Source organism: Malus domestica, chromosome 17 (assembly GCF_042453785.1).
Source record: "Malus domestica chromosome 17, GDT2T_hap1".
Taxonomy (NCBI): domain Eukaryota; kingdom Viridiplantae; phylum Streptophyta; class Magnoliopsida; order Rosales; family Rosaceae; genus Malus; species Malus domestica.
Window position 1 is genome coordinate 1,114,047 of NC_091677.1, and position 26,585 is coordinate 1,140,631.

General features: G+C 37.5%; 4 protein-coding genes across 6 annotated transcripts; 3 read left to right on the top strand and 1 right to left on the bottom strand.

Moving 5' to 3' along the window:
* The first annotated feature begins 569 nt into the window (after positions 1 to 569).
* LOC103432061 (DNA repair protein RAD5A) lies at positions 570 to 6,690 on the top strand. Its single transcript, XM_029097021.2, has 20 exons — positions 570 to 1,400; positions 1,494 to 1,627; positions 1,781 to 1,916; positions 2,044 to 2,097; positions 2,170 to 2,316; positions 2,399 to 2,550; positions 2,621 to 2,705; positions 2,803 to 3,072; positions 3,200 to 3,346; positions 3,471 to 3,626; positions 3,894 to 3,961; positions 4,049 to 4,171; positions 4,260 to 4,359; positions 4,456 to 4,568; positions 4,793 to 5,071; positions 5,215 to 5,415; positions 5,581 to 5,674; positions 5,791 to 5,862; positions 5,995 to 6,093; positions 6,214 to 6,690. The coding sequence occupies exons 1-20, from the start codon at positions 843 to 845 to the stop codon at positions 6,334 to 6,336; spliced, it is 3,111 nt and encodes a 1,036-aa protein (XP_028952854.2). The 5' UTR covers positions 570 to 842; the 3' UTR covers positions 6,337 to 6,690.
* LOC103432017 (plant UBX domain-containing protein 1-like) lies at positions 6,598 to 9,052 on the bottom strand. Of its 2 annotated transcripts, none has more exons than XM_029097022.2 (7): positions 8,801 to 9,052; positions 8,058 to 8,157; positions 7,887 to 7,955; positions 7,606 to 7,673; positions 7,296 to 7,425; positions 7,116 to 7,220; positions 6,598 to 7,033 (listed from the first exon to the last, which is right to left on the bottom strand). In XM_029097022.2, exons 1-7 carry the CDS (start codon positions 8,882 to 8,884, stop codon positions 6,831 to 6,833), a joined length of 759 nt encoding a protein of 252 aa, XP_028952855.2. In that variant the 5' UTR covers positions 8,885 to 9,052; the 3' UTR covers positions 6,598 to 6,830. The 2 variants fall into 2 exon arrangements, with proteins under 2 accessions (XP_028952855.2, XP_028952856.2); XM_029097023.2 differs by having other exon boundaries at positions 8,076 to 8,157; positions 8,801 to 9,009.
* Positions 9,053 to 11,628: 2,576 nt separating this feature from the next.
* On the top strand, positions 11,629 to 17,536 carry LOC103416948 (AUGMIN subunit 6-like). The gene is made up of 13 exons (XM_070816957.1): positions 11,629 to 12,085; positions 12,269 to 12,325; positions 12,426 to 12,520; positions 12,958 to 13,108; positions 13,397 to 13,522; positions 13,650 to 13,806; positions 13,970 to 14,030; positions 14,108 to 14,369; positions 14,458 to 14,583; positions 15,185 to 15,346; positions 15,458 to 15,707; positions 15,854 to 16,324; positions 16,871 to 17,536. Exons 1-13 carry the CDS (start codon positions 11,870 to 11,872, stop codon positions 16,909 to 16,911), a joined length of 2,175 nt encoding a protein of 724 aa, XP_070673058.1. The 5' UTR covers positions 11,629 to 11,869; the 3' UTR covers positions 16,912 to 17,536.
* Positions 17,537 to 21,092: 3,556 nt separating this feature from the next.
* LOC114822542 (serine/threonine protein phosphatase 2A 57 kDa regulatory subunit B' theta isoform-like) lies at positions 21,093 to 24,732 on the top strand. Of its 2 annotated transcripts, none has more exons than XM_029097015.2 (3): positions 21,093 to 21,259; positions 21,795 to 23,240; positions 23,873 to 24,732. In XM_029097015.2, exons 2-3 carry the CDS (start codon positions 22,056 to 22,058, stop codon positions 24,230 to 24,232), a joined length of 1,545 nt encoding a protein of 514 aa, XP_028952848.1. In that variant the 5' UTR covers positions 21,093 to 21,259; positions 21,795 to 22,055; the 3' UTR covers positions 24,233 to 24,732. The 2 variants fall into 2 exon arrangements, with proteins under 2 accessions (XP_028952848.1, XP_028952849.1); XM_029097016.2 differs by having other exon boundaries at positions 21,111 to 21,259; positions 21,836 to 23,240.
* Positions 24,733 to 26,585: the final 1,853 nt, after the last annotated feature.

Below are 26,585 nucleotides of genomic sequence, written 5' to 3' on the forward strand. Positions count from 1 at the left end.
CAAACGGCTAAAAATTATTATAGCTTTTAAAAGTTTTTACTAACTTCTCTATTTTTAGCCGTTGGATCTAATTTTAAAGATCCGGATCACTTGATCCCTAGGTTTTGGAGGAAAAGATCCAGAGAGGATCTCTTTCTGAGGCAAATAACGACATGAATCATATGAAAGTGTCAGGTGACCAATTAAGTGCTGGTTTGAAACTATTTTTAAAATGACTAAAAACGTTTGCGTGACATAAGGTATCGTTTGGTATGCAGAAGGGACGAGACGGGACATGACGAGACAGAACGGAGAATGAGCAAAGATGCCCCCGAATGGAAACAAGGAGGAAGAAGATGGAGACAGAGATGTTATAATTTTGTGTTTCATAGATGTGGAACGAGTCGTTCCAGAGGATGAGGTGGAACAAAAATTCACCAAAAACTCATTCCGTGAAAGTTCCATCCATTTTAAGCACACCAAACATGGGACGAAATGCTCCGCCCCACTCTTTTCCATTCCGTCGGTCCCACGCACCAAATGGACGGACAGAGGACGTGTAACGCGCGTATCATAGAAGCTTCCGTCCCACGATTCATATGTTTGCCGCCATTTCTCCACTCTTCTGCACACCCTCACTCACTCGCGCCTTTTTCTTTCAATCACAATTGCTCAGACCAAACCTCCACTATCTTGCGCCGGGGCCGCACATCTTATCCCTTCCGTTTCTCTGATTTCCGACCTATCTCCGCCTTTAATTTCGCCACCAGCGCCGCCCGGGGTCGGCACTCTCCGTCGAACTTCCAATTTTGCAAGCTTGGAATTAGGGTTAGGGTTTTTGAAAGTTTTCGAAATTGTCCGCGATGGGGAAAAACAAGGTTACGGACGAACTGCTGTCCACCGTCCGATCAATCGTCGACTCAGGATACTCCGACATGGACATTATCAGAGCCCTCCACATGGCCAACAACGACGTCACCGCCGCAATCAACATAATCTTCGACACGCCCAGTTTCAAATTGAAGGAAAGACCACCGGCTTTTCGTAAGAAGCCCCAAATTTTGAGCTCCGAGGTCGTAAATTTGAAGCAAAATGGGGTTCAGAAGAGTAATTGCACTTTGGGTACCGAAGGAAATGGGAGTAGTTGTCCCAGTAATTCAGGGGACGACGTGGTTGAAGAAGTCGCCGTTGCACGGTGCGAGAGCTCGGCTGGGAGCCAGTGGTGGTTTGTGGGTAGCGGTGAAGTTTCAGGTTTATCAACGTGTAAAGGTAGGAGGCTTAGGCCTGGAGACGAAGTGGATTTTACTTTTCCAACAAAGAGCAGTTCGACATCTCCGTCACCCGGCAAGGTTTTTGGGAGGGGACGGCAGGCAGCTGCTTGTTCGGAGATTGTGAGGTTTTCAACGAAAGATTCCGGAGAGGTATTCCTTTTTGAGGATTGGAAATGTGGTTTAATTGGTTGGTTATTTGGATTTTGAATTATTGTGTTCGGATTAATGGTTTTTTTTTGGTAGATTGGTAGAATTCCAAAGGAATGGGCTCGGTGTTTATTGCCACTTGTGAGGGATAAGAAGGTTAGAATTGAGGGGCATTGCAAATCTGCTCCTGATGTGTTGAGCATTATGGACACCATTCTTTTGTCAATAAGGTATACTCTTCGGGAAGACCCATACTTTTCGATAATTTGTTAATGACAGTTCTGAAGTATAGTTCGCCTGATTTTGTATTGATTAAGTAATGCATATGGTTGATAAATTTGTTTCTTGGTTCTTGTTTTTTGTTTTTTAATGGGGCGGTTCAGTGTGTATATCAATAGTTCAATGTTCCTTAAGCAAAACAAGACCTCACTTAAGGCAGCCAATAATTCCACAGACGAAACAGTGGTTCATCCTCTTCCAACATTGTTCCGGTTGCTAGGACTGTCTCCTTTCAAGAAGGTGATCAATTATTGTAAATGACATATGGACACTTTTTTAATGGAAGTTAAGTATTTGGCCTTGCTTTCAACTTGTTTCTTTGGTTTAGAGGTGGTGATGTTGTTATTCCTTTTTTTTTTTTTAATAGGCAGAATTTACTCCAAGTGACTTGTACACGAGAAAGCGCCCTTTGGACCCAAAGGTATTGAAATGGTAATGCTTTTTCCTCCAATTACGTTCTCAGGATTTCAGTGGGTAATTTTTGCCTGAACAGGATAGCTTTGGACTTTGTGCCCCAGAGTTACGTGCCAATAAGCCTAAAATCCCTGGTCAAAATGGAGATGAAGTTGAAAATGAGGAGTCTATTTCAGATGCTGATCTAGAAAACATTGTTGGTATTGGTGACAGCTCTGAGCTAGAGGTATTAGATGCCGATCTTGTACATATATGGAGCTTGCTCCTGCATGTACCTGAAAATTCACCAAGGAAGTATTTTATTTCAGGAAATGGATCCCCCAGGTACACTTCAGTGTGAACTGCGTCCGTACCAAAAGCAGGCTCTTCATTGGATGATCCAACTGGAAAAGGGACACTGCATGGATGAGGGAGCAATGACTCTTCACCCTTGTTGGGAGGCATATCATCTTGCAGACAAGTACGCTGGTTTGTTAATCTTGTATTATCCTACTTTATGATTTGATTTTCACAGGGCCCTTTGCATATAGGAGGGACCGTGTTATCTATTTGAATGCATTTTCTGGTGATGCAACAACAGAATTTCCAAGCACACTTCAAATGGCCAGAGGAGGAGTAAGTCTTAAGTTGGCTCCACCCTTGATTATATACATTTTTTTCAAACATTATTATCAAGTTTGTTGATTGTGTTGCCTTTACCATGCATTTGAAGATTCTGGCTGATGCTATGGGCTTGGGGAAGACCATTATGACGATATCGCTCCTTCTTACTCATTCAGGACATGGATTATCAGTTAGTTACCCTACAAGCCAGTCTTCCAGTGAAGATATTGAAGTCCCTGACATTTCAGACCACTCATCAGACCTACCAAAGAAGGTCCCAAAATTTTCAGGATTTGATAAGTTGTTGAAGCAAAAAAACACGGTTGAGGATGGTGGTTGTTTGATTATATGTCCTATGACTCTTCTAGGCCAGTGGAAGGTAGTTATTGTCATTTTGAAAAACATTTTTGTAGTTCTGCTTACTTGCACGAATACCAGTTTTTGACGTGCACAGTGATAAATCTTCTATATTCAAGAGTTATCTAAAAGTTTGTCTGTATTGTCAGGCAGAGATCGAAACTCATGCTAAACCTGGTTCTCTATCGGTATATGTTCATTATGGACAAAGTAGACCGAAGGATGCAAAGATTTTAGCTCAAAGTGATGTCGTAATCACTACATATGGAGTGTTAGCCTCTGAATATTCTGCTGAGGTATCCAAACAACTCCTACCCGTATATCATGCAGATTTTTGAGTATCGCACATCTCAACAGAAAATGAATTTCTGCATCTTTTCTTTTCTTTTTAACTTTACCCTACTTTCTCCTTCCATCTAGAATCCAAAGGAAAATGGGGGACTTTACTCGGTTAGTTGGTTTAGAGTGGTTCTTGATGAGGCGCATACCATAAAATCCTCAAAAAGCCAAATTTCCATTGCTGCTGCTGCTTTAGTTGCTGGTCGGCGATGGTGTCTTACTGGCACACCCATACAGGTAAAGTACTTTTTCAGAAATTTGTTTAAAGAGGAGGCCATAAATATTTTATGTTTCTAACTTTAAGCAAAGGGAGAATCTCTCCAAACATTCTCAATATTCTTGTTTGGAGGTCATTTAGTTCCTTGATAGACTTGTAAAACCCTGATCCTTGAATACGTTTTATCTGTATTGGGATGAATGTTTTATTCTTATAAGATTTGGAGAATTTGTTAATTTTAAGAGGTTAATTATGTGTTATATATCCTGACATTTTTTCCCCCATAGAACAACCTGGAGGACGTTTACAGTCTTCTCCGGTTTTTGAGGGTAGAACCTTGGGGAAACTGGGCATGGTATGTTCTACTTTACGGTCTTGTCCAGTCTTTTTTTTCACCTTTCACAGAAATATGTTTCTGAGTTTACTCTCTTTTTTAATTCAGGTGGAATAAACTCATACAAAAACCTTTTGAGGAGGGTGATGAGAGAGGATTAAAGTTGGTTCAGTCTATCTTAAAGCCAATCATGTTAAGGAGAACAAAGTTTAGCACAGACCGCGAAGGCAGGTGAGTTACTAGCTCAGGACGCGTCATTCTTTTCAGTTTTTTTCTTTTCCTTTCTATTTTGGCTCTTAAGGTTTACTGTTTGTTCCAGGCCAATTTTAGTTCTTCCTCCAGCTGATATTCAGGTGATTTACTGTGAACTCACAGAAGCTGAAAAAGACTTCTACGAGGCCCTCTTTAAAAGATCAAAGGTATATATTCTGATTTACCTGATTGCATTTTGTGTATTGTATTGGTTTGTTGTATCTTTGGTGCATTATAATTAATAATTCTCTCTTTATTTTCAGGTGAAGTTTGATCAATTTGTTGAGCAAGGACGGGTTCTTCATAACTATGCATCCATATTGGAGTTGCTTTTACGCCTTCGCCAGTGTTGTGATCATCCATTTCTTGTGATGAGGTGTGTGTTTTTAACCCCTCTTTTCTCCAGATGTAGCCTTAGGAGCTTTATGATACATATATGATGACTTGTGCTTTGAATAGGCAATCATTCTTTCTATGCCTTTATAATTGTTTTTCCTTCTGGACTTGATAGATAATATTTTAAATTTATAAAAATGTATACTGGAAAATGTCTCTTTTAAGTTTTTACAACTTAGCTTTAAGTTTGTTTGATTTGTTCAGCCGAGGTGATACACAAGACTTTTCTGATCTGGATAAGCTAGCTAGACGTTTCCTTAAAGGAAAACAGAATTCTGTGGAAGGGGAAGCCAAAGATCTGCCTTCACGTGCTTATGTTCAAGAAGTTGTAGAAGAAATACGTAAGGGGGAACAGGGAGAGTGTCCAATATGTCTTGAAGCCTTTGAAGATGCAGTGTTAACACCTTGTGCTCACCGCTTATGCCGTGAATGTCTCTTGGCAAGTTGGCGGAACTCAAGTTCTGGTCTATGTCCTGTTTGTAGGTATTTAAGTAATGCCTTATGTTTCAATAGGATTTTTATTTTTATTTAGTTTATGGGCAAAGGTTCAATTTCTGTTCTTCTTGAAGTTCTTGTATTGAATTTTCCTATTATGTTCTTAAGGTTTAACGGTTTGTTTTTTGCAGGAAGACCATCAGTAAGCAAGATCTTATTACAGCACCCACTGAGAGTCGGTTTCAGGTTGATGTTGAGAAAAACTGGGTGGAATCATCCAAAGTTGTCATTCTTTTGCGTGAACTTGAATCTCTTCGCTCATCAGGCACAAAAAGCATTGTCTTCAGCCAGTGGACGGCTTTTCTGGACCTCTTGCAGATCCCTCTTTCTCGGTAAAAATTACCGTATGAATAAAATATTTAAAGAAAGTGCATATGGTGTAATGAAGCAAGAAATATAACTCTACTCTTTTGATCACCTGCTGTTTGCGAGTTATAGTATCTTGGTACTTTTTCGCTCAAGAGTTATGATTGATTTCTTTTCCATTTTTTGACCAGGAGTAACATTCCATTTCTTCGCCTTGATGGGACTCTGAATCAACAGCAACGTGAGAAAGTGTTAAAACAGTTTTCAGAAGATAGTGACATCCAGGTTGTGACTCCTGACATCGTCGTATTCTATCTCGTGCTGTTTTCGAACGAGGGATGTGGTTTTTCATTCTACTTGACAGTTTAGGTGTAACCATTGGAGCTTGGTTGTTGCATCAGGTATTGCTAATGTCACTGAAGGCTGGAGGAGTTGGAATAAATCTGACAGCAGCATCAAATGCTTTTGTCTTGGTAGGCACACACTCAAGATTTTTAAGATAAATTTGTGACTCGGTGTCATTTTTTCTTATATATAATAGCAGAAAGCTTTAAGTTTATCGTAAATTTGGTTGGTTTTGTGTGTCACACGAATCATGTTTGCAGGATCCATGGTGGAATCCAGCAGTCGAGGAACAAGCTGTCATGCGTATTCATCGCATTGGACAAACAAAAAGGGTGATGATCAAGCGGTTTATTGTGAAGGTACTCTTGTTATTTTGTACTGGAGACTAATGAGTGTCTTCCAAAGGCATCATCACCAATGAACGTAACAGTTTTCTCCCCTGATTGGTCTAGTAATACTCGGATGTTATTGGATGGCAGGGAACGGTTGAGGAACGAATGGAAGCAGTGCAAGCGCGTAAACAGCGACTGATTTCCGGAGCCTTGACGGACCAAGAAGTTCGAACTGCTCGCATAGAGGAACTAAAGATGCTTTTTACTTGAAAGCATTTGATAAAATTATCAACAGGTTCATTTATGTCACTTATTAGAATTGGTTTGAGCATCAAGAGCTCGTGCGGCGGTGTCTAAACCGAGAAAATTGAGATCCTCGTTCCGAAGTTGCGGGACTTCAAGGAAGATCGGTTGAGGGTATTTGTATTGTAATTAAGCTAACAAGGTCGAGGCAATACGGGGTTGTTGTTTGCGGTTTCCATTTTCCGTCCGGCGCGTGTTAGCTCACCGGAAGGATTTGGCACATCCAAATGTAGTTTTGATATTGTTACATCCAAACATGATGCTAAAATTCATACATTGTTTTGTTCTGGAAAATACAAATTATCTTAGCAAAGAACAAAAGCATCTCTTGAAACTCCTAACAAGCATCCGAGGGCAAGTTACGAGAACCAGCACAATCTTAAAGATAACAAGTTGTGCGCGAAGATTCACAGAACATGTGACGATTAATAGGGTACACCTGCGAAGTTACGCGATTCATGTCACATTTTCAGCCACTTCGGCTTAGCAGGTTTCTTCCCCTCGGGCTTCTTCTCTTGCACAACAGGGGGCGGTGCCTCCGTTGTGGTTTCTGGTGCAGACTGAACAGGCGGCTCTACATGCTTCTTGATGAGTTCCAAACCTTTCAAGGACATGACCTCTTCCTGAAGAAAGGGACCTGACACAGCATCTGCAGCATCATCCGCTGGACACGAAATGGGAATCTTAATCACTTCGCATCAAACGTTGCTATTTACAATCCAAAGAATTATAGAAAACGTGCCAACCTTTCGGTGTGCCATATGAAAAGTACACAATTGCACCGGGAACAAATCCAGCAGTGTGAAAATCCTGTGCCGTGTCTTTCATCTGCTTCTTCGGAGGAGTGGTATCTGCACAAGTAAATGTTAGACCCTACTCTGGAATCAAAATTGGAAAACGCAATATTTTGACTCGTATTTGCATACATATATAGAATGGTAATTCTGGTCGAGCAACCACTTTGACGAGGAGATCGACCAAGCTCTGAACTGTTTCTGATGGATTAAAAGTGGCCTCCAATGTGTGATTATCAGGAAATCGAACCCTAATCACCGTCTGCATACATGAGCACAATAACTTAATAAATGGGCAAAAACAACTATACGACTAATTAAAATCAAACCCTGATCACAGTCTCTATGTGATGATAATGTAAGGAGTTGATCGTATACAAACAACTACAAACAATCACTACAACAAGGAAAAGAAAGTCAGAAAAAGGGCCATGGCAGCCACCTTTGTTATCCTTGACCTGCGGGCAGCCTTCTCTGCCTCTCTTAACTTTCGTGTTTTAAGAGTCTTATCTGTTTATATTGCATCGACAAAATCTAGTCAGTATAAATACAATGTGTACAAATACATGCGTGCGTGTTTTTTAGTTTGTGCGAATACAAGATGTGTTTCCCATTCATATATACTTGCTACAAGATTTACAAGCAGATTATGTAGCTTAAAAAGCATGCAAAAGGTTTTATATTTCCCCTACAATTACAGATGACACAGTTTCTGTCAATTACCTTCTTTTTTTGCATTCAAAACCCGATAATAATCTTCTGCAGTGAACTCATAGAAATCCTCGGTCTCCTCTGCCAAACAAAAAAAATGACACAAAGAAAAATTCTATCAGACGTCTAAATGCACTTGCTTTGGAAAAAAATATGGGGCATATTAGTTGAATTGCTTCATGCCAGTATTAGACTCTTCACTTTGTGAAGAAGAAGATGCTGATGTTGTTTCAAAAACACGGATTTCTTTCCCGAACTTTTCTTTTGCTGCTGTGAGCTTGGCCTGAATTCACCCCAACAAATCAAAAAAGGAAAACGTAAATGTGATATAAGATATAGCAGGAACAATCTAATCTTGAAAACAGAATGATCTCAATTCGAAAAGCGGTATTTCGTATCATCATCCACGACAAGAATAGCAATATTCTGCACCAACTAACACAATTACCACAACATGTACTTCGGATATTGTAGTCACAAACTTACAATGCTTCTACACGTCGATTTAATCGAAAACACGAAGTAGAAGCACACAAAAAACTTGCACGCAATTGCAAACGGAAACCAACAAAGACTGTAAAACTGTACTTAGAATCCCAAATTGCAAAACCTTCCCTATTTTTGCTGCACCTAAATTCAAGTAATCCATTCCCCAAGAACTTTAATCTCTTGATAAGAAGTAATTAATCCCACAATTAGATAAGTTCTTAAAGATTATGCAAAATCCTGTAAATCTTTATCTAATTGTGGCACTAACCCACAACTTAGAAACAGCCAACAATTACTAATCAACAATTTAAACCCCAAAATAATCGATTATACAGAAAACCCAGATCGACCCAGCATAAAAAACAAATACCCAGAAACTGAAATCAAGAAAATACGAATGAGTGAAAGTTTGGGACTTTTTGGGTTAAAAAAAAAACCTGAGCTTCTTCGGCCTCCATGGGATCAATGCTTCTGAACTTCCTTCTTTTCAAGGGTGTGTGAGAAGAAGCATCAACGATCATCAGCGAGACTCCGAGAAATCCCACACCAACAGAAAAAGAATCAGAGCGATCCGATTAAGTTATACGATTCTATTCTTTTATTTGTATAGGGGATTCGCCGTTCGCTGTGTGAGTCGTGTTTTATACGTATGGCAGACTCCGCTATTCCTTCCTTTTTTTGAGTCCCGGGAATGGGACGAGCCGTATCATTTAGACGTTTTTTTAAAATGCGTTTTCGGTGAAAATATTTTTAGAATTAATTTTTAAATGCAAGTAAATTTTATAAAAGTACTTAAATACTTTCTGGAAGAAGCACATAATTGGACCTTCTTGCAGAAAGTACTTTAAGTGCTTTGAAATCCAAAAACATTTTCTCTAAAAACGTTTTCAGTCATTTTAAAAGTACATCCAAACGAACCCTTAGAAATGAACATTTGGTAGTATGGCATAGTAGTCTTCATTTTTCTTTATAGTTATAAGTGAGAGGTTTTAAGTTTGATTATCGCAAATTAGAATTACATTATTATAGCTAGCCCATTATAAGGTTTAGCCCATTCCTTACCCACTAAGTGTATAATTTTGTTTGTTAAAAAAAAAAAAACTTAGGAAAGAAAAAATGAGGCATTGGTGGACCTGTTAGTGAATCGGATTTTGACCCGAACTCAATTTAAATTCAATTAATTAATAGGAAATGGATCGCAATTTTCAATCTAACTATTCGAAAAAATCGAAATTTGATAATTCGATTATAATCGAATTCGATTAATAATTAAGGCTAATTCAATTTGAAAATAATTCAATCTAACTTAATATAACATATTATATTATTTGATAATTTTGCACATGTGAAAGTTTTCCAAATTTTTACTGCAGTAATTTTGAATTTACAATGCAACATTTTGTGGGCCAAAACCCCACATTGATATTGGGCTACAATTTGGGTGCCAACTGATTTGCATGTGGGCTTCAAAGAAGAAAATAAATAAGGGAGACCACATAGGCTCTGGCTTGTGGATTGGACCAAAAAACCAAAAGGCTGTGGCCGCCTGTGGACCTAAAATGCATTTTAGAACAAATACGGGGCAATCATATTGGTTAGAACAGATACGCTTATTTTATGCATCATGATATAGATTTCAACTCAAACTTCTTAGTCATTAATACTACGATTTAATAGTATTCGTCATTAAAAGTGTTCTTCTTTACTTAAAAGTCAAAAGGTTCAGGTCTAACTCCATCGAAAACAAATTTGATCCCTCGATTTCACATCAAATTGTGTTAAAGCACAGTGTTTGGCATAGTTTGAATTCCCTTCTCCTCTATTTTTTGTGTGTTATGCATAAAAAATTATTATTATTAAGGGGAGTGGAAATGTTCCAAAATATTACAATAATTTTAGAGAGGGGAAGTTTTGAATCCGTAAAACATGGGTGGAAACCCAAAACCCTATCCACTATAATTTAGGGAAGAGAGTTTCGAATCTAAAACGCATTCCCCATCCCTTAAGATATTGGACTACATACTGAATTCCCCACTCCTAATATCCTATATCAAAATAATACAAAGTTTCAACCACGAGATGATGATCCAGTGGTAAAAGGCGGATTGTTAGGCTTCCTTCAAATAAAAAATTGGAGGTCTCGGGTTCAAAACCAGTTGCTAGTGTGGATGCTAGACTTGTGGTTAGGAGGAGGCTGAAATGCCTCTGTGAGTCTTCCCAACCCTCCAAACTTGAAGAGATAGATAACCGCGATTTGCCACCAATTGTCCTCCTTTTTAAAGAAAAAAAAATACAAAGGGGGTTGAAAATTGCTTTTATACAAAGCCAATTTTGCCTTTGTTGGTTGGCTTTTGGGATGAATGTGATAAAGATCATATTTTAGCCGCACAAGCATGTTCAATTTTGGGCGGCCTGCTTTAGGCATCATCATTTTGATAAAGCAAAAAGATTTCTAATCAACTAAAACTTTGGAATTGAATCACTATATTCACTAAACTTAGAAAGAGAGGGATGCCTTGGGGAATGCGGCACAGATGATGCATGGCTGTTGTCAGCTCGTGTTTTAAGGTGTTGGGTCAAGTTTCACAACAAGCGCAACCCTCGTGTTTAGTTGTTACTATTGAATTTAAAACTCTAGATAGACTCTCGTTAAAAAAGTATTCTAAAATAATTCATATAAAATGGCTGCATCCCCCCACCCCCAAACAGTCTATTGCTCACCAAACCTACTCTTTTCTTATATAAACCTTTATGTTTACTCATTCATTTGTCTCCAAGCTAAGCAAAATTACAAATCTAAGTCACTCCAAAGGATCACATAGTGTGGTTCAGTGTTATTAACTAGAGGTGGCCCTCAAACTGGCCAAAAAACGTCTAAACATACTCATCCAAATTTTACTCCGTGATTTGGTTCGGTTTCTGCCGTTAGAAAGCCAAACAGTCGCAAAAACCAAAGAAAATTGTATATCTCGTTATATGATAGTCAATCAACTCAATGCACATTTGACTCCATTGAACACAAAATTAAACTATATGAGCAAGTTAAAAGACAACATGAGTTCATTCTCCACGAACCTAAAATTCGTTTTAACCACTGGACCACCGTAAAACAGATGGTCCAGTGTAGCATATTGTCATCCTCACCAAACTACAAGACGTGACGACACCTAACGCTTTCGGAGCAGGCCGGCAATACTATATCATTAGCCCACGTCAGTACCTTTCAAATTCTTCAAAACGGCATCAAATAAAGCACAAATCCCCTCCAACAAAAATATTAAAAAAATAAAATAAAAAATTGAATTTTTAAACGCAGGTCCCTCCACATTTTCCTATTTTCAAAATAACCCCAACTTATTCAAAATCTGAAAACTCCGTCAGGGACCTGCATTTCAAGAAAACCCAAAAAGTACCCCCAAAAAATTGAACCGAATTCAGAACGGAGCAGAAGAGCGAGAAACAGAGGAGAGGGAGAGGGAGAGGAGAGAGAGAGAGGGAGGTTGGTGATGACAATGGACAGAGAGAAGGAGAGAGAGATAGAGCTAGAGAGTGCAATGTACACTAACTGTTTGCTGTTGGGGTTGGATCCGGCTATTATCGGGCTTGGAGGCTCCAATGCCACTCCTCGGGTCGGGTTCTTCCGCCACTCCAACCCTAAATTGGGGGAACAGCTCCTCTACTTCATCCTCTCCTCTCTCAGAGGCCCAATTCAATCCGCCAAGGTAGTACAATCTCTCGATTTCGTTTCCTTCGTCTATATTTACACAATGTGTGTGTATATATATATATGTATGTATGTTTGTATATATGTTTGAATTTCACTTCTGTGTATGTATATATGTTTGAATTTTTGTCACACTATCTTCTGCTTTGGATCACGTTCCTGAGGATTTGAGATCTTTCAGGATTTCGATAAGGTCTGGCCAATCTTCGATTCCGCGCAATCGCGGGATTTTAGAAAGGTAAATTCGTGGATTCCACTTTCTTTGTTGCTTCTGGTTTGATATTCTTTTAAAGTTTGAAAATTTGGATGGAATGGGATGATTTGTTGTTGGTGATCAGGTTGTGCAAGGGATCATTAGCGAGCTTGAATCGCAAGGGGCGCTTCCGAGGAGCAATTCGAGGGTTTCATCACTTGCTACATGTTGCGGACCCAGGTCGGTTGATGATGCTACTCCTCCCATTGTTTTTATGAGTTTGTTCCATTTGTTTTGTGCATTTCTGCCTTTAATTATTCAACTTTTAAGGTGGAGTTGGGCTTGCTTGGCAAGCAAATTGACAGAAATCTGAAATTCACATTTACTAACAGTTAGCTTCTTAATTTGACCGAGGTTCGTAGTTTTGTTGGGCTCACTTGGCCAGCCATTTTGCATTAGAGTGAGAAATATTTTTGAAATGAATGCAAGGAACATGTAATTATATGTGACAGTGAACTTGTTTCCCCCCAAGTCAGCCATTTGATGATATATGAATGAATGCTTTCTCTTTAAATGTTGTGGTGGTTCCTCTTAGTTAAAATGACCATGTCTTACTTCTGCGCAACAAGTTTATGGGTTTGGATTCTTAATTCATAAGCTTCACTTTTTGACTGCAGGTTTGTGGAACTTCTGTGGCAACTTTCTTTGCATGCTTTGCGAGAGGTTCATAGGCGAACATTTGCAGCTGATGTAGTTTCTAACCCACTTCCTGCATCACTGACTGATGTAGCTTTTTCACATGCAGCCACTTTACTTCCTGTCACAAAGGTTGGCTTGAACTACATGTATAATGTTAAAGCATGCATAATTTAAATTTCCGATGACATCTTGAAATTGTGGTTCCCAAATTATTGATATGCTTAGCTATTGGTATGGTCATGTTGGTTTTGCATCTTATAGCATGGAAGTGTTTCACAAACATAAAACATCGTTCTCTTTCTGTATAACTCTTAAATGAGTTTTCATGGTTAAATGCACATCGGCATTTTTCTGTGGAGTTTTCGTAATTGACATGCTTATTCAGTAGCGGTTATTTGAACTTACTGTCTTAAACAGGCTAGAATAGCACTTGAACGAAGAAGATTTCTTAAGAATGCAGAAACAGCAGTACAGAGACAGGCCATGTGGTCGAATTTGGCTCATGAAATGACTGCAGAGTTTCGTGGTCTTTGTGCTGAAGAGGTATATATGGGTAACAATTCAGATTCTGATGATTAACTTATTTTTGTAGAAGCTTATTTGATAATCTTGGAATTCAGCTACTACGATACAATTTGTATGCTTATGTTTGTCTTTGCATGAATTTCAGGCTTATTTACAGCAAGAACTGGAAAAATTACATGACCTTAGGAATAAAGTGAAGTTGGAAGGGGAACACTGGGATGACCTTGTTTCTAGTTCGAGTCAGAATTCCCATTTAGTATCGAAAGCTACTCGTTTGTGGGAGTCTATATTAGCCCGTAAAAGTGAGTACAAACTTTCACGGTCCTTTATAAATTTCTTAGGTTTTTATGTATTATCAAATAATGTCATGTGATCACACCTTATATGTTTATGTAGTAACTATTTAAGATCCGATTAAATATGTACCCAGTTTGATGAACTCATTTAAATCTCCATCATGTATAGGTCAACATGAAGTTCTTGCTTCAGGCCCTATTGAGGATTTAATAGCTCACAGGGAGCATAGGTAATCTACCATTAAATATCATTTTAACATCACTTGAAACCCTTCACCCACTTACTTTTGCATGCAATTCTTTGTAGGTACCGCATCTCTGGATCATCTTTGCTTGCAGCTATGGATCAGAGTTCTCAGGTTCCTTATGGAGATGTCTTATCTGTCCAGTCTGGTGACTTTACTCCAACACATGTGGATGGCAAGGAACAAATTGATGGAGCAGATTCATCCCATTCACAAGTAAATGATGAAAGAAGTGGAAGAGTGCACCCAACCGTTGACGTGGCAGAAATTATCAGGCGCTGGACGCATGCATTGCAGCGTATTCATAAACAATCACTTCACATGGTATGCTACTTTGTATATGTTCATGCCAATGTTGGATACAAGTTTAGAAAAACGTAGTGAATTGGTGTTATGCAATGTTAATTTGTAGGCAAAGGCTAATGAGGGGGAGGGTCCAGAAATTTTAAGAAGTGCACGTGATGGTAGTTCAAGTGGTCATGCAGAGTCTTTAGCTGCAACTCTTGCTGAACATCAGCAACACTTGGTTAGCTTTCAGGTAATGCTTATGCCTTAACTAAAAGTACTGCTTATTAGTTATTACATATGAAGTTATAAGATGAAGTAACCAGTACGTGAGGTAGCCGCAATGTGACTGTATTTGATGGTCAATGGAAAGAGATTGGCAGTCATCAAGCTTAAACTTTAAATGAGATTATGCATTCAAGTCTTGGAAATCTGCCATTAATTCTTTGCTTTTGTCAAAGTGGAGTCAGCTTATATAGTTTGAACTATTGGAATTTGCATTAGAATCAACTGGTTTCTAATTTCTTCATATGCTTTTTGAGCCATTCCTGAATATATGTGTTATTTGAGTAGTCTGTTGTTTACGAGGATCTATTAGTACTCTGATATTCACCATGCTGATATTCTTTCATGTATGAAGTATTTCAAGTTGAGTTTCTGTTGGTAGGAAGTTGTTGTAATACGGGGTAGTGCATATTAAATTGCTTGAAATTCTTTAAGTGAATAGTCATTGTAGAACAGTAAATAATGAAAGTGAGACTATTTGTCCATACGCCTTTCTTTAGTCCCCTTTATCTCCTTTGCTTAATTTATTTGTCATACTATGCTGAGATTCCAATTCATAATTTCTGTAGGTTCTCATTAACCAACTGAAGGAAGTTGCTCCGGCAATACAAAAGTCAATATCAGAATGTACAGATAAAGTAGATAGCATTTCGTCTAGTCTACCTCCGATGTCCAAACAACCTGGTCGATCAAATTCACCTATTCAAGCACAGAGCAGTGGAAGGACATTGGTAATTTTGAACCTATTTCATGCAAACCTTATGCCTACTAAATGTCTAGACTTGAATTATTGCAGTGTAGAATTGATTTAACCTGTCTTTATTTCCTTTCGAACAATCCAGGAAAGCAACACTGATGATGTGGCTGAGGTGACTTCAAAATTGTCTACCGTTCAGCTCGAAAAGGTGTCATCCAGCCCTACTTTAAAGCTCCCACAGTTGTTTAACTTGACCCCTAATTCTTCTGGGAAAGGTGCAAATATGCATAAGCGCCCTGCTTCAGTTGCTCAATCAAACCAAATAGAGAACTTTCCTGAAAGGAAGTCTGTGGAGCAGCCTCTTTCAAATAATCACTTAGATAATTTACAACAAGGTCATTTATCTGTGCATGACTCCTCCAATTCTCATTGTGTTATAAGCGTATCTGCTTGCTCGAGGCATTTCATTTTATATGCGGATTATCGGTGGATGAACAGCTTTGTTGAAAAGGACTCTGATTTTTAGTTTTATGTTGTGCAGATAGTGACAATTATTATGTCCAGAATCTAAAGAGATCTGTTAGAGAAGCTGCTCTGTCACGGAACTCCTTAAGTTCCAAATCATCACAAGGCAGCCATTCTGATGAAAGCTCTGAGCATTTCTTTTTACCTCTTTCACCATCTGGGTTTTCTCGTCTAGGCCAAGAATCTAAAGGGGCTTCACTAAGGAGTAAAAGGTTTCCATCTCAGACGGAGGCTTCCTTTCATGAAAAGCGTGCTCCTGATGGTAATGTGGGGAGCAAGTACGCTGAATTATCTGAAGTATTGAATGGTTTAGATTCACTTGATGATTATGACCAAGTAAATGGGTTTCTTTCGGCTGCTGGTTCAAACTGTGCTGTTTCAGACACACAGAGATCATTTTATGACTTCGAAGAAGCTCAGGAGCAGGTTTTCTCACCTCCTTTGCTAATGGACTCATCACCATTAGCAGATTATGAGGACTTACTTGGTATGTTTTCCTGGTCACCAACTAGTTCTGTTATATTGGCTTTTATATGTAAACGTTGCTATCAGTAAATGAATTAATTTTATTATTGAATGCTTTCGTCATTCAAAGTATATGGTCATCTGTACTGGTTCAGGCACTAGGTTTTGTACCTTATATTGTTAAACCTTGGGGATAGCCATTATAGCCTTGAGGTCAATCACCACATGACCTATATCATACATGCAAGATTGGGTTTATCACAACTAACACACACGCACGTCTTTAGTTTCCTGTGAGAACATACTTCACTAATTTTAAATTGTAAGTCGATATCAAGTTGTCGAAAATTAATCATTTGTATGCTTGTATCTTAGCTGGCTCCATCTGTTGCCAATTTTTTTATTAAAGAGATCAAAATATATTTATATTTGTTTACCAGTGTGATTAATATATGTATGCTATCTAGTCGAGCTATAGTTTTCTAGCTTCGTTTACACTACAATTCTTTTTTTTTTTTGCCTGTCATATTTTCTTCCCGCTGAGAATTTGTTCGACTCTCTTTTGCAGCACCACTTTCAGAAACTGAAACAGCCTTAATGGAGCACTGAAACTGAATTTTAAGCAACCTGACCTATTGGTCGAAGAGCTATTTGGTCACTGCGATGGTTTTGTTTCCATATCCCGGGACACTTTCCACTTTCCCAAATTACTGTTGACAACTTGACATGCCGGTATCATTTCCTTGATGTTTTGTACATTTCCCCCCGTCCAACTCAGTGCAGTTCGTTTGTTTGGAAGAAACCAATTTTCCTAGCAGTGCCGTTGTACATGCTTGACAATGGCTCGGAACCAAGACGATTGTAAGCTACAATGTGGCGCCTTATGCGCGTTCCTGGTGTGATTTTGTCCATGGATGATTAGAAAACTACAACGTGGCGCCTTATGCGCGTGTACTTAGCCCGACCCTGTGCAGCGATCTTCGAGTTTCATGCTTCGGTTAACTGACAAGATTGATTGTTGGTATGATTTTTATGTCTGATTAATCTGACCTAAATGTAAGTTGCTGATACGGCATAGATGTGAGAAATTGTTGTTGGAACAATAGGGATTTTACCTTCTTCTTTTTCTTTGACGTTAATATTCTTTTAGTAGGGTAATTTTTTCTTTTGAAATGATGGAATTGTGGGTAAATGTCGTTGTTTAATCAAGTAAATGATGAATGATTACACAAAAGTTAAGTTTTCTGTCCTTTTCTTGGCCATTTTATATGAGGTTTGGCCTCTCCGAAATCTTGCTGTTCAGACTCTAAAGATAAGGTAATCCGAGTTCTTGGTTTGTATAAAAGAGAAAAAAAAAGTTGTACCCAGTGCACAAGACTCCCGTTTTACGCAGGGTCTGGGAGAGGTGAATGTCGGCTAGCCTTACCCCTATTTTATGGAGAAGCTGCTCCCAAGGGTTTGTATAAAAGAGAGATTATAACTATTGGTTTGTGTGATGTAAGCCAGCAGAATGAGTTTTAATGACTGTCAAATTTAATGAGTGGTCCAGATTGTCTGATCCTTGCACTCTGGAGAATTCAGATCTCATTCCCTTTTATACATGTCATCTCGCATTTTATTTGTGGAGGAAAAGGGTTGCCCTATTGAGTGGGCGCAAAGCGAAGTCCTAAGTCCAGTCGAGACAAATCGGCTTGCGGAAGAAAACGAAAAAGGAGCTTCGCATATGAATTATGATAACTACTGAGTTTTTCTGCTGGCAGTCGTGGACCTAGTCATATTGATAAACGTTGTATACACGTTTGAGTTTGAATTTCATTTTCGTAGTTTAAATTAGTTTAAAGTTGAATATTGTATGATGAAAATTATATGGAATATTTACGTACTCAGAAATTAGCAAAGTAATGCATGGGAAAAAAAGAAATATGAATACAATCAACTACTCTCACTAATCATTCGAAATTTGAATTTTGAAATTTTGAAATATGAATTATAGATTGTAATGTGGAAGGGGGCTGGTTTTTTAGGATAACTAATGAAAATGATTTGAAAAATTTGAGTTTTAATGATAACGATAAAATAAAGAGTAAAGTGAATAATATCAGGTTTGACTTTTTAGTATAAAAAAAAAATGGTTTTTCGTTAAAATGAACAGTATCGTGGGCTTTTCGTTAAAACTCCCTAATTTTTTACTCTGAAACTATATGTATATAACTAAACACAGAGTAAGTCATGAATCAAATTAACTCTAATATACGTGTTTTACTAGCATGTCCTTAAGAGGGATCGTACGACACCATTTTTTTTCTGAAAAAGTTCGAGAATTCAATAAATAGGAAAGGGTCTACTAAATCAGAGAATCTATGCTATTGAAATTTGATCAAACGACTAGGAACATGGACCCACTTTAAAAGTTATAATAACTTCAGCCGTTGGATTAAATTTCAATGATCTGGATCCCCTAATTTGATGGATTAGAATAAGGAATCCAAGAATGATCCCTTTCCCAATAAATAAAGAGGTATTCATCAATTTCCTCCCTGAACTTGTGACTATTGGCCAATTTCCCCCTCAACTTTAATTTTGGCCAATTTCCCCCCTCAACTCTCATAATTAGTCAATTTCCCCCCTCAACTTTAATTTGGCCAATTTCCCCCCTCAACTCTCATAATTAGTCAATTTGCACCCAATTGTTAATTTATTATTTTTTTAATTTTCCATCTATTCTTTTTTTTTTTTTTCAATCTTTCTAATAACTTCCAACAAAGTACTAAAATTAACATAAACTCACTTGCATAATATAGGGTAAAATGTACAAAAACATTAATACAATTAGTATGTGATATGGGTTGATTATAAGAAAAAGTTATGAATCGGGTTTAAAGCATGTAAAAGAAGAAATAATAACAAAAAGACATACTAATCATAAACTCATGGATCATACCTATTTCAATAAAATAGGTTATTCTTAATAATGAGTAAAAAATTATGAATTGTCTAGCCATTTTTGCACTAAAGCTCGATTCTCTGCAATTTACTTGAACTTAGCTTTCACTTTTATAAAGAAAATTGTATTCACATACAAAAATGTACACATCAATCCTTTTCGTTATCAATTTTGTATAGTAAAAAATCAAATAAAATTACTCTATACTGATTTATTATAACTAATAATACTATCTATGATAAATTGTAAAATTCTAAATTTTAATCTATTTGTAATAGGATAAAGATATAGGAAAATGATTAACATACATCTTATTTAGTTTCTTACACACACTTGTTTAATTATGATCAAATTAAAAAATTAATAGTAGGGTGCAAATTGACTAATTATGAGAGTTGAGAAGGGAAATTGGCCAAATTAAAGTTGAGGGGGGGAATTGACTAATTATGAGAGTTGAGGGGGGAAATTGGCCAATAGTCACAAGTTCATGGGGGAAATTGATGAATACCTCATAAATAAACTATGATTTGTTTGTTAAAAACAGGCAATCGCATCGAAATTTCTCGTTTTACATTTTTCCTTTTAATCTACCAAATCAAGGAATCTGTGCCATTGACATTTGATTCAACGATTACAAACAGAGGCCCAAAGTTATAATAACTTCAACCGTTGGATTAAATTTTAATGGTCCGGATTCCCTAATTTGATGGATTAGAAATAAGGAATCCGAAAATGATACATTTTCCAATAAATAAACTATAATTTGTTAAAAAAAAAGACAATCCTACCGAAATTTCTTGTTTTTTATTTTATCCCAATGCCAGCCCATGAAAGAGAAACAAAGGAGCCTCGACCTCGGCGCTCGGTTAAAGTGTACACTGCACAGCGACATCTCATTCTGCTTTGGCAAATGCAAGTACTAAATTACCATTTCAACCTTTCACTTTCCTCCCCAACGACTCTTTCCAACGGAAACTTGCGGTAGATTTTAGAAGGCTATTTTAGTCAAATGGGACCTCTCGACTCTCGTCATCTGGAGTGAATCAAAGAGAGAGAGAAAGCAAGGATGAAAAGTTTTTGACGTTTAAAATTGAAATTCCCCATCAAAGTTAAAACAAATAAATAAATAAATTAATTATTAATAATATTAATTTTACAATGAATTTTTTTTTGTTTGTTTTTCCAATCAAACCATAGTATTATTATTTATAAAGATTCATCTAAAATAGAAGTGCCGACTATCGACTATCTGATATACTTTATTTTTTGTTCGAATTTGGTATCTGCATAGAATTATAAGTTAAATACAAAGTAAAAAAAATGAGACTATGCGATGGTGAAGGTGGTTTGAACATGGAAAGAGATCCCTTCCAGATTTTTTCCTTTAAAGCTCAGGAATCAAGTGATCTAGACCTTTAAAATTTGATTAAATGACTAAAAATAGAGAGGTTAGTAAAAACTTTTAAAAATTATAATAATTTTTAACCGTTAGATTAATTTTTAAGACCCAGATTACTTAATCCCTGAACTTTGGAGGGAGATATCCGGAGCGAATCTCTCTCTGTTTGATCGTATAGACAAAAGACTAACATATACTCCGATTAGAAAATGAGACTGTGTGACGCAAACTCAATACAAAATGGGTAGAAAAAGAATTAAAAAAAACTAAGAAAGAGACTCTAAGAAAATATACAAGTATTTGGAGCTAACAAAAAACACGACACATTTGCTCTAAAAAAATAAAATATAGCATAGAATCGAGCACAATGATGTTCTAAGCATGGTTATTTTTCTGTTGTACTCAAACCATATTATTATTTATTATTATCATTATAATAATAATTGCAATTTTAATCTGAAAATTAGAAAGAAAAATCATCCAACAAAAACAACTGCTTGCAGCCGCCAAGGATTGCTGTTCTTCAACACCCATCCCACCCACCTTTTTTCTCTATTTCTCTCCAATCTCCGAAAAAACAAGACAAGAACCAATAGCTCCGACCGTCTCTCTCTGTAAGTATCTCCGAACAATTCATTATTTTCTCCAAAAATTGACCTTCATTGCATGTTTTTCCAGCTCTGCAATAACTTTCCACTTTCTGGCTTTCAAATTTGTGCATCTTAATCTCTGTCGCAGAATGCCAAATGGGTTTTTCAGATCATGTCCGGATCTTGTGCTGTCATGATCCAGCTGAATTTCTCGTCAATTTTGGCGAAAAGGGGCAATTTTTCTGTATTTTTTTTCTTTTCATTTTTTTATGTGGGTTTTTGCATAAGTCAAACTTTCTAATCTTAGAACACGAATTCGATTGTTTTGAGGTTACCTACATCTGGGATTCCCGATATAGGTTATGATGTTAGATTGTTTCTGGTTAAAAAGTCAAGGTTTTACTGTTACCTAAGAAAAGTTTGAATTTTGGCTTTGGCTAATGGATCAGAGATTAGAAATTTAGCAAAAATGTTGTTTTTGCATTGTTTAGTTAATTAAAGATTTGAAATTTCTAGAATTCTGTTTAATTTTCGGCTCCTAATGGAATTTTATATGCAGCTGTGTTCTCATTTGTTGGGGGTTTGATACTTCTGCTGCAGATTTCCCCAATTGGGTAGGAGCGTTTGTTTGTAATTTGGGGGAAGTCACTGTCTTTACCAAGGAAAGACATGAGAAGTTTATAGGATCGGGTTCTTTCTTCGTTGTGCCGAATTTTGGTTTTATGTTTCTGTGTTTGCTCGATGATTTGATCAAGTAAGTAGTTTGATAATATTGTGCTGTGAAGTGCACAAAGAAGAGGTTTCCTTTGTCGATTGAGTTATGATCAAACAGATACTTAATAGGCTCCCGAGGAAGCCCAAGTCATCCGAGCATCGCGAGGGAGGGTCCTCTAACGCTAATTCAAATGCTTCCACCGGTTCAAGAGGCAACTCTATATCAAGTAACAAGTATGCGAGCTCGAGTACTACTTTTTCGAGCGCTACTTCTACTCCGAACTTTGGAGTAAATGCGAATTCGAAGCTTAATGGGAACTCATTGGCTTCTCCATATGAGGCATTGCCTAGTTTCAAAGATGTCCCGAATGCAGAGAAGCAGAATTTGTTGATAAAAAAGTTGAACTTGTGTTGTGTTGTCTTTGACTTCAGTGACCCAACGAAGAACATCAAGGAAAAGGAGATCAAGCGACAGACATTGGTAGAGCTTGTGGATTACATTGCTTCTGCTAATGGGAAATTCCCAGAAACTGTCGTGCAAGAAATCGTAAAGATGGTGTGCATAAATTTATTTAGAACACTCAGTTCTCCTCCCCTTGAAAACAAAGCATTAGAGGCCTTTGACGTAGAAGAGGAAGAGCCCTTGATGGACCCAGCATGGCCGCACTTGCAAGTTGTGTATGAATTCTTCCTGAGGTTTGTGGCATCACCTGAGACGGATGCAAAGTTGGCTAAGAGGTACATAGATCACTCTTTTGTTCTCAGGTTGTTAGGTCTTTTCGATTCAGAGGACCACAGAGAGAGGGATTACTTGAAAACGGTTCTGCACCGCATCTATGGGAAATTTATGGTGCACCGCCCGTTCATCAGGAAAGCAATCAACAACATCTTCTATAATTTTATCTTTGAAACTGAAAAGCATAATGGGATTGCGGAGCTGTTAGAGATTTTGGGAAGTATAATAAACGGTTTTGCTCTGCCGCTGAAAGAAGAGCACAAGCTCTTTCTTGTTCGAGTGCTTATTCCACTTCACAAACCAAAATGCATACCCTTGTACCACCAGCAGTTATCATACTGTATTACTCAATTTGTGGAGAAAGACGGCAAACTTGCTGATACAATAATTCGTGGTTTACTAAAATATTGGCCTATTACAAATAGTTCTAAGGAGGTCATGTTCTTGGGTGAACTGGAAGAAGTTTTAGAGGCAACTCAGCCTGCAGAGTTTCAGCGCTGTATGGTACCGCTGTTTCGCCAGATTGGCCGTTGCTTGAGCAGTTCACATTTTCAGGTTATTCACCCCTTTCATCTGTTTTCTACTTTCTAGTTTCCTCTCTTTTGTGGAGTCCTGTTTTAATCTTTATTATGTAAGACGTAGTGATGGGAAATAGCGGTATGTCAGTTGAGTTATATGAACTTGTGGGTGGTCAATTACTGAGCTTTATAGAATGCTTGCGTTGCTTGTGTCCTTTGTTGAAGCATCTCAAATTTATGCATACAATGTTCTTTAATGCCATCTGGAAATTGTTGTACGATGGAGAGAGTGATATTTTGATGTACTTTATCGGTACATATCTTCGTAAAGATGCAACTGAGGAATTTCAAAATTTAAAACCTTTACATCGTAAATTGCTGGTTTGGGTTATTTTCTTGTAGTATTTTAATCTGTTCGGGAGTTATATATATTGAAACCTGTGGAGAAAATGAATTGGTTAGTAGTGCCTCCTACTTCAGTAGGAAATTTCTGGTCATAGCCAAGTCATTTATTAACGATCTACAGCTTTCCTAATATTCGAAGAAAAAGTGTATTTTAATTTTCGAATGAATGGAAACAAACAGAAATAGATATTTTCCTTCTAGAGATGCAGTTTATGCTCTCTCGCTCTCTCGCTCTCATATATCTTGTCGGCACTTAATTTGCAGGTGGCAGAGAGAGCACTGTTCTTATGGAATAATGACCACATTGCAAACCTAATCAAACAGAATCGCCATGTCTTACTGCCAATCATATTCCCTTCATTGGAGAAAAATGCAAGAAGCCACTGGAACCAGGCAGTACAGAGCCTGACGCTAAATGTCCGTAAGATTTTCTCCGATATTGACCCTGAGCTTTTTGAGGAATGTTTGCTCAACTTCCAGGAAGATGAAGCACAAGCGAGTGTAAAAAGTTTGAAGCGTCAAAACACTTGGAAACGTTTGGAAGAGATTGCGGCAAAGAATGCTACAAGCACTGAAGCAGTGCTTGTTTCCCCCAGAGGAGCCTCCGGCAAAACTTCTGGCTAGCAAGTTTGAGATTCCCCGTGATGTGATTACAGTGAGTTCGATGTTCAAATTATTTTGCAGATGATAAACTGACACTGCTGTATAAGTTTGATCAGCCTTCTTGTTGGCTCCTCCCCTACGTGCAAAAATTTGGGTTGTCCGGTGATCAAGTCACAGAGAACACGAACGGCTGCTCAATCTGGAATACGATTAGCCCCCCTTTTGGTTGGCTGTATATATCGGATTGGGTGTGGAAGAATAACAACGGGGGTGTTGCTGCCATCACACAAGCATGGTCTCGGCGGGTGTGGTGAGTAAAATGCTGATCCTTCATCGTCGGGGTTCTAAAGGTAACAAAAAGGCTTGAAATTGACATATCAGTGGTTACATATTTTTGGTTTTGGTTTAATAGACATGCTCTCCTCAATCTTTTCAATTACTTGTATTGTATGTATCATCCTCAATTCATCACCATCAAACTGTGTTGCTTTTATGAAATGTATAATCCCGCACCACGTAAATTCCGGAGTTCGTCCGCGTCTATCATGAGAGAAATGTACTTGCACCTGAAATGTTGCGGTGACAGTGCATGATTGGTTTGAAACACCGTCATCCTGACATCTCGGGGGCGGGAAATTTCCTCATGTGGCCAACTTGTTTGCAGCTACTTTGAGCAATAATTCATGTTTGATTCCAATCGGTAATGGTCTATCTGTTGCTGATGAGGACATACTAATTTGTCCAACTATACACTTGGAGACAAATTGAATAAAGGAGATGACAGAATAATCCTATTATTATATTCCTATATAGGATTTGTTTGAAACTGTTTTTAAGATGACAGAAAGCAGCACTTTCAGAGAAAATGATTTTGAGTTCCGAAAGTACCTGAAGTGCTGGCCAAAAGCACCGGTTATGTGTTTCATTTAGAAAACACTTAAAAGGCTTTTTTAAGGTTCATTTCCGTTCTTATTAAAAATTGGTTTCAATAACATGCTCATCAAAATCACTTTCAAAACGCTTCCAAACCAGTCCCTATTCTTTTGTACTCAGTAACTCATTGAATATACCCTTCAAATGACCCACAGAAAGAGGGAAAAAGAGTAGATTATGAAATGCGAGAGAGACACCGTCCTTATCTCTTCTTTTTCATAGTCCAACCATGATTATCCATTTGTTTACTTGTGAATATTTTCTTTTTACCAATCGTGTACTGAATCAAACTTTGAATCTCTTTCGATATTAAAAGCAGAAAGCAACAAAAATGTATATGAGTTGTTATTAGAGCTCTGAAATATTTATTTCAAAGAATTACAAAACTGACTTTTTAGTCATGCATTAAAGAGAAGGATGAGATGATTATTTTGGAGCACTAATGCCAAATCATGTTTTTATAGGTAGTGCACTACTCATAAGTTGTAGCACTCAATCACCATTCAATTCAATATATTAAGGGCTTATTTAGAAGTGTCTTTGAAAGGGCTGAAGACGTTTTTGATAAAAGTGTGTTTGAATTTCAAAAGCACTTGGTGTGCTTCCTACAAGAAGCAAAGGATTTAAGTTTTTTTTTTTTCAGAATTTATTTTCATTTTTACTAAAAGTTAGTTTCAAAAGCAAGCTCATTAAAAACGCTTTCATTTGAAAATAATTCCAAACGAGTTCCCCACACAAAAATAATAAATATAGATTTTTAATGATCTTAATTCTTCCAGTGACTTCATTAAACTCTTTTTTTTTTACTTTAAGTTATTAAAAAAATTGGTTTAACCAGCAAATTCTTAAATAAATGCTAATTGACAGATAAACAGCTTTAAAACAGATCATAAGTGTGATTGGCTTAGTTAATTCAGAACCGTACAAATATTAATGCGAACAGTTAATTTTATAATTAATTAAGGTGAATTATTAATCATTAAAGTACGATTCTTTTGTTAATTAATTAATTTTTAATACGTGATTAAGAAATTGGTTTCATGTTTGTATCAGTCCCCATCCCGAAGCAGACCCGCCGCCCGCCCACAATCTGCTGCTTGATTACCTGCGTGCAACCCTATTTTACCAATCCTACACCTTCATCACGTGTCACCAAATTAGGCACGAAGATCGGATTGGACTTGAAATGATTTTTTTTTAGTACATCAATATTCCACACTAAAGGAAAGTGGAGTTCGGTTAAGCCACACAGTGAACATCCTAATCTGATATTGAATTCGCCATTCACGAGACTTAAAATGGTTTTAAATCCAATTTAAAGAATATCCGAATTTAGATTGGAATCGTTAAAATATAAATTCAAATCTTTCTGACAGGTCTAGATTCTAGTTTTTCATTTCTCATCGCTTGGTTTTGCTTTGATCGTTGTTTTTCCAGCGCC

Coding starts and splice junctions, on each gene's coding strand:
- LOC103432061 (XM_029097021.2), top strand. CDS start 843: ATGGGGAAAAACAAGGTTACGGACGAACTGCTGTCCACCGTCCGATCA. Junction 2,551..2,620: donor GCATATCATCTTGCAGACAA/GTACGCTGGTTT, acceptor CTTTGCATATAG/GAGGGACCGTGTTATCTATT. Junction 3,962..4,048: donor CCTTGGGGAAACTGGGCATG/GTATGTTCTACT, acceptor TTTTTAATTCAG/GTGGAATAAACTCATACAAA.
- LOC103432017 (XM_029097022.2), bottom strand. CDS start 8,884: ATGATCGTTGATGCTTCTTCTCACACACCCTTGAAAAGAAGGAAGTTC. Junction 7,956..8,057: donor AAGTGAAGAGTCTAATACTG/GCATGAAGCAAT, acceptor TTTGTTTGGCAG/AGGAGACCGAGGATTTCTAT. Junction 7,221..7,295: donor AGAATTACCATTCTATATAT/GTATGCAAATAC, acceptor TTACTTGTGCAG/ATACCACTCCTCCGAAGAAG.
- LOC103416948 (XM_070816957.1), top strand. CDS start 11,870: ATGACAATGGACAGAGAGAAGGAGAGAGAGATAGAGCTAGAGAGTGCA. Junction 12,086..12,268: donor GCCCAATTCAATCCGCCAAG/GTAGTACAATCT, acceptor GAGATCTTTCAG/GATTTCGATAAGGTCTGGCC. Junction 13,807..13,969: donor GTCTATATTAGCCCGTAAAA/GTGAGTACAAAC, acceptor CATCATGTATAG/GTCAACATGAAGTTCTTGCT.
- LOC114822542 (XM_029097015.2), top strand. CDS start 22,056: ATGATCAAACAGATACTTAATAGGCTCCCGAGGAAGCCCAAGTCATCC. Junction 23,241..23,872: donor TGAGCAGTTCACATTTTCAG/GTTATTCACCCC, acceptor CTTAATTTGCAG/GTGGCAGAGAGAGCACTGTT.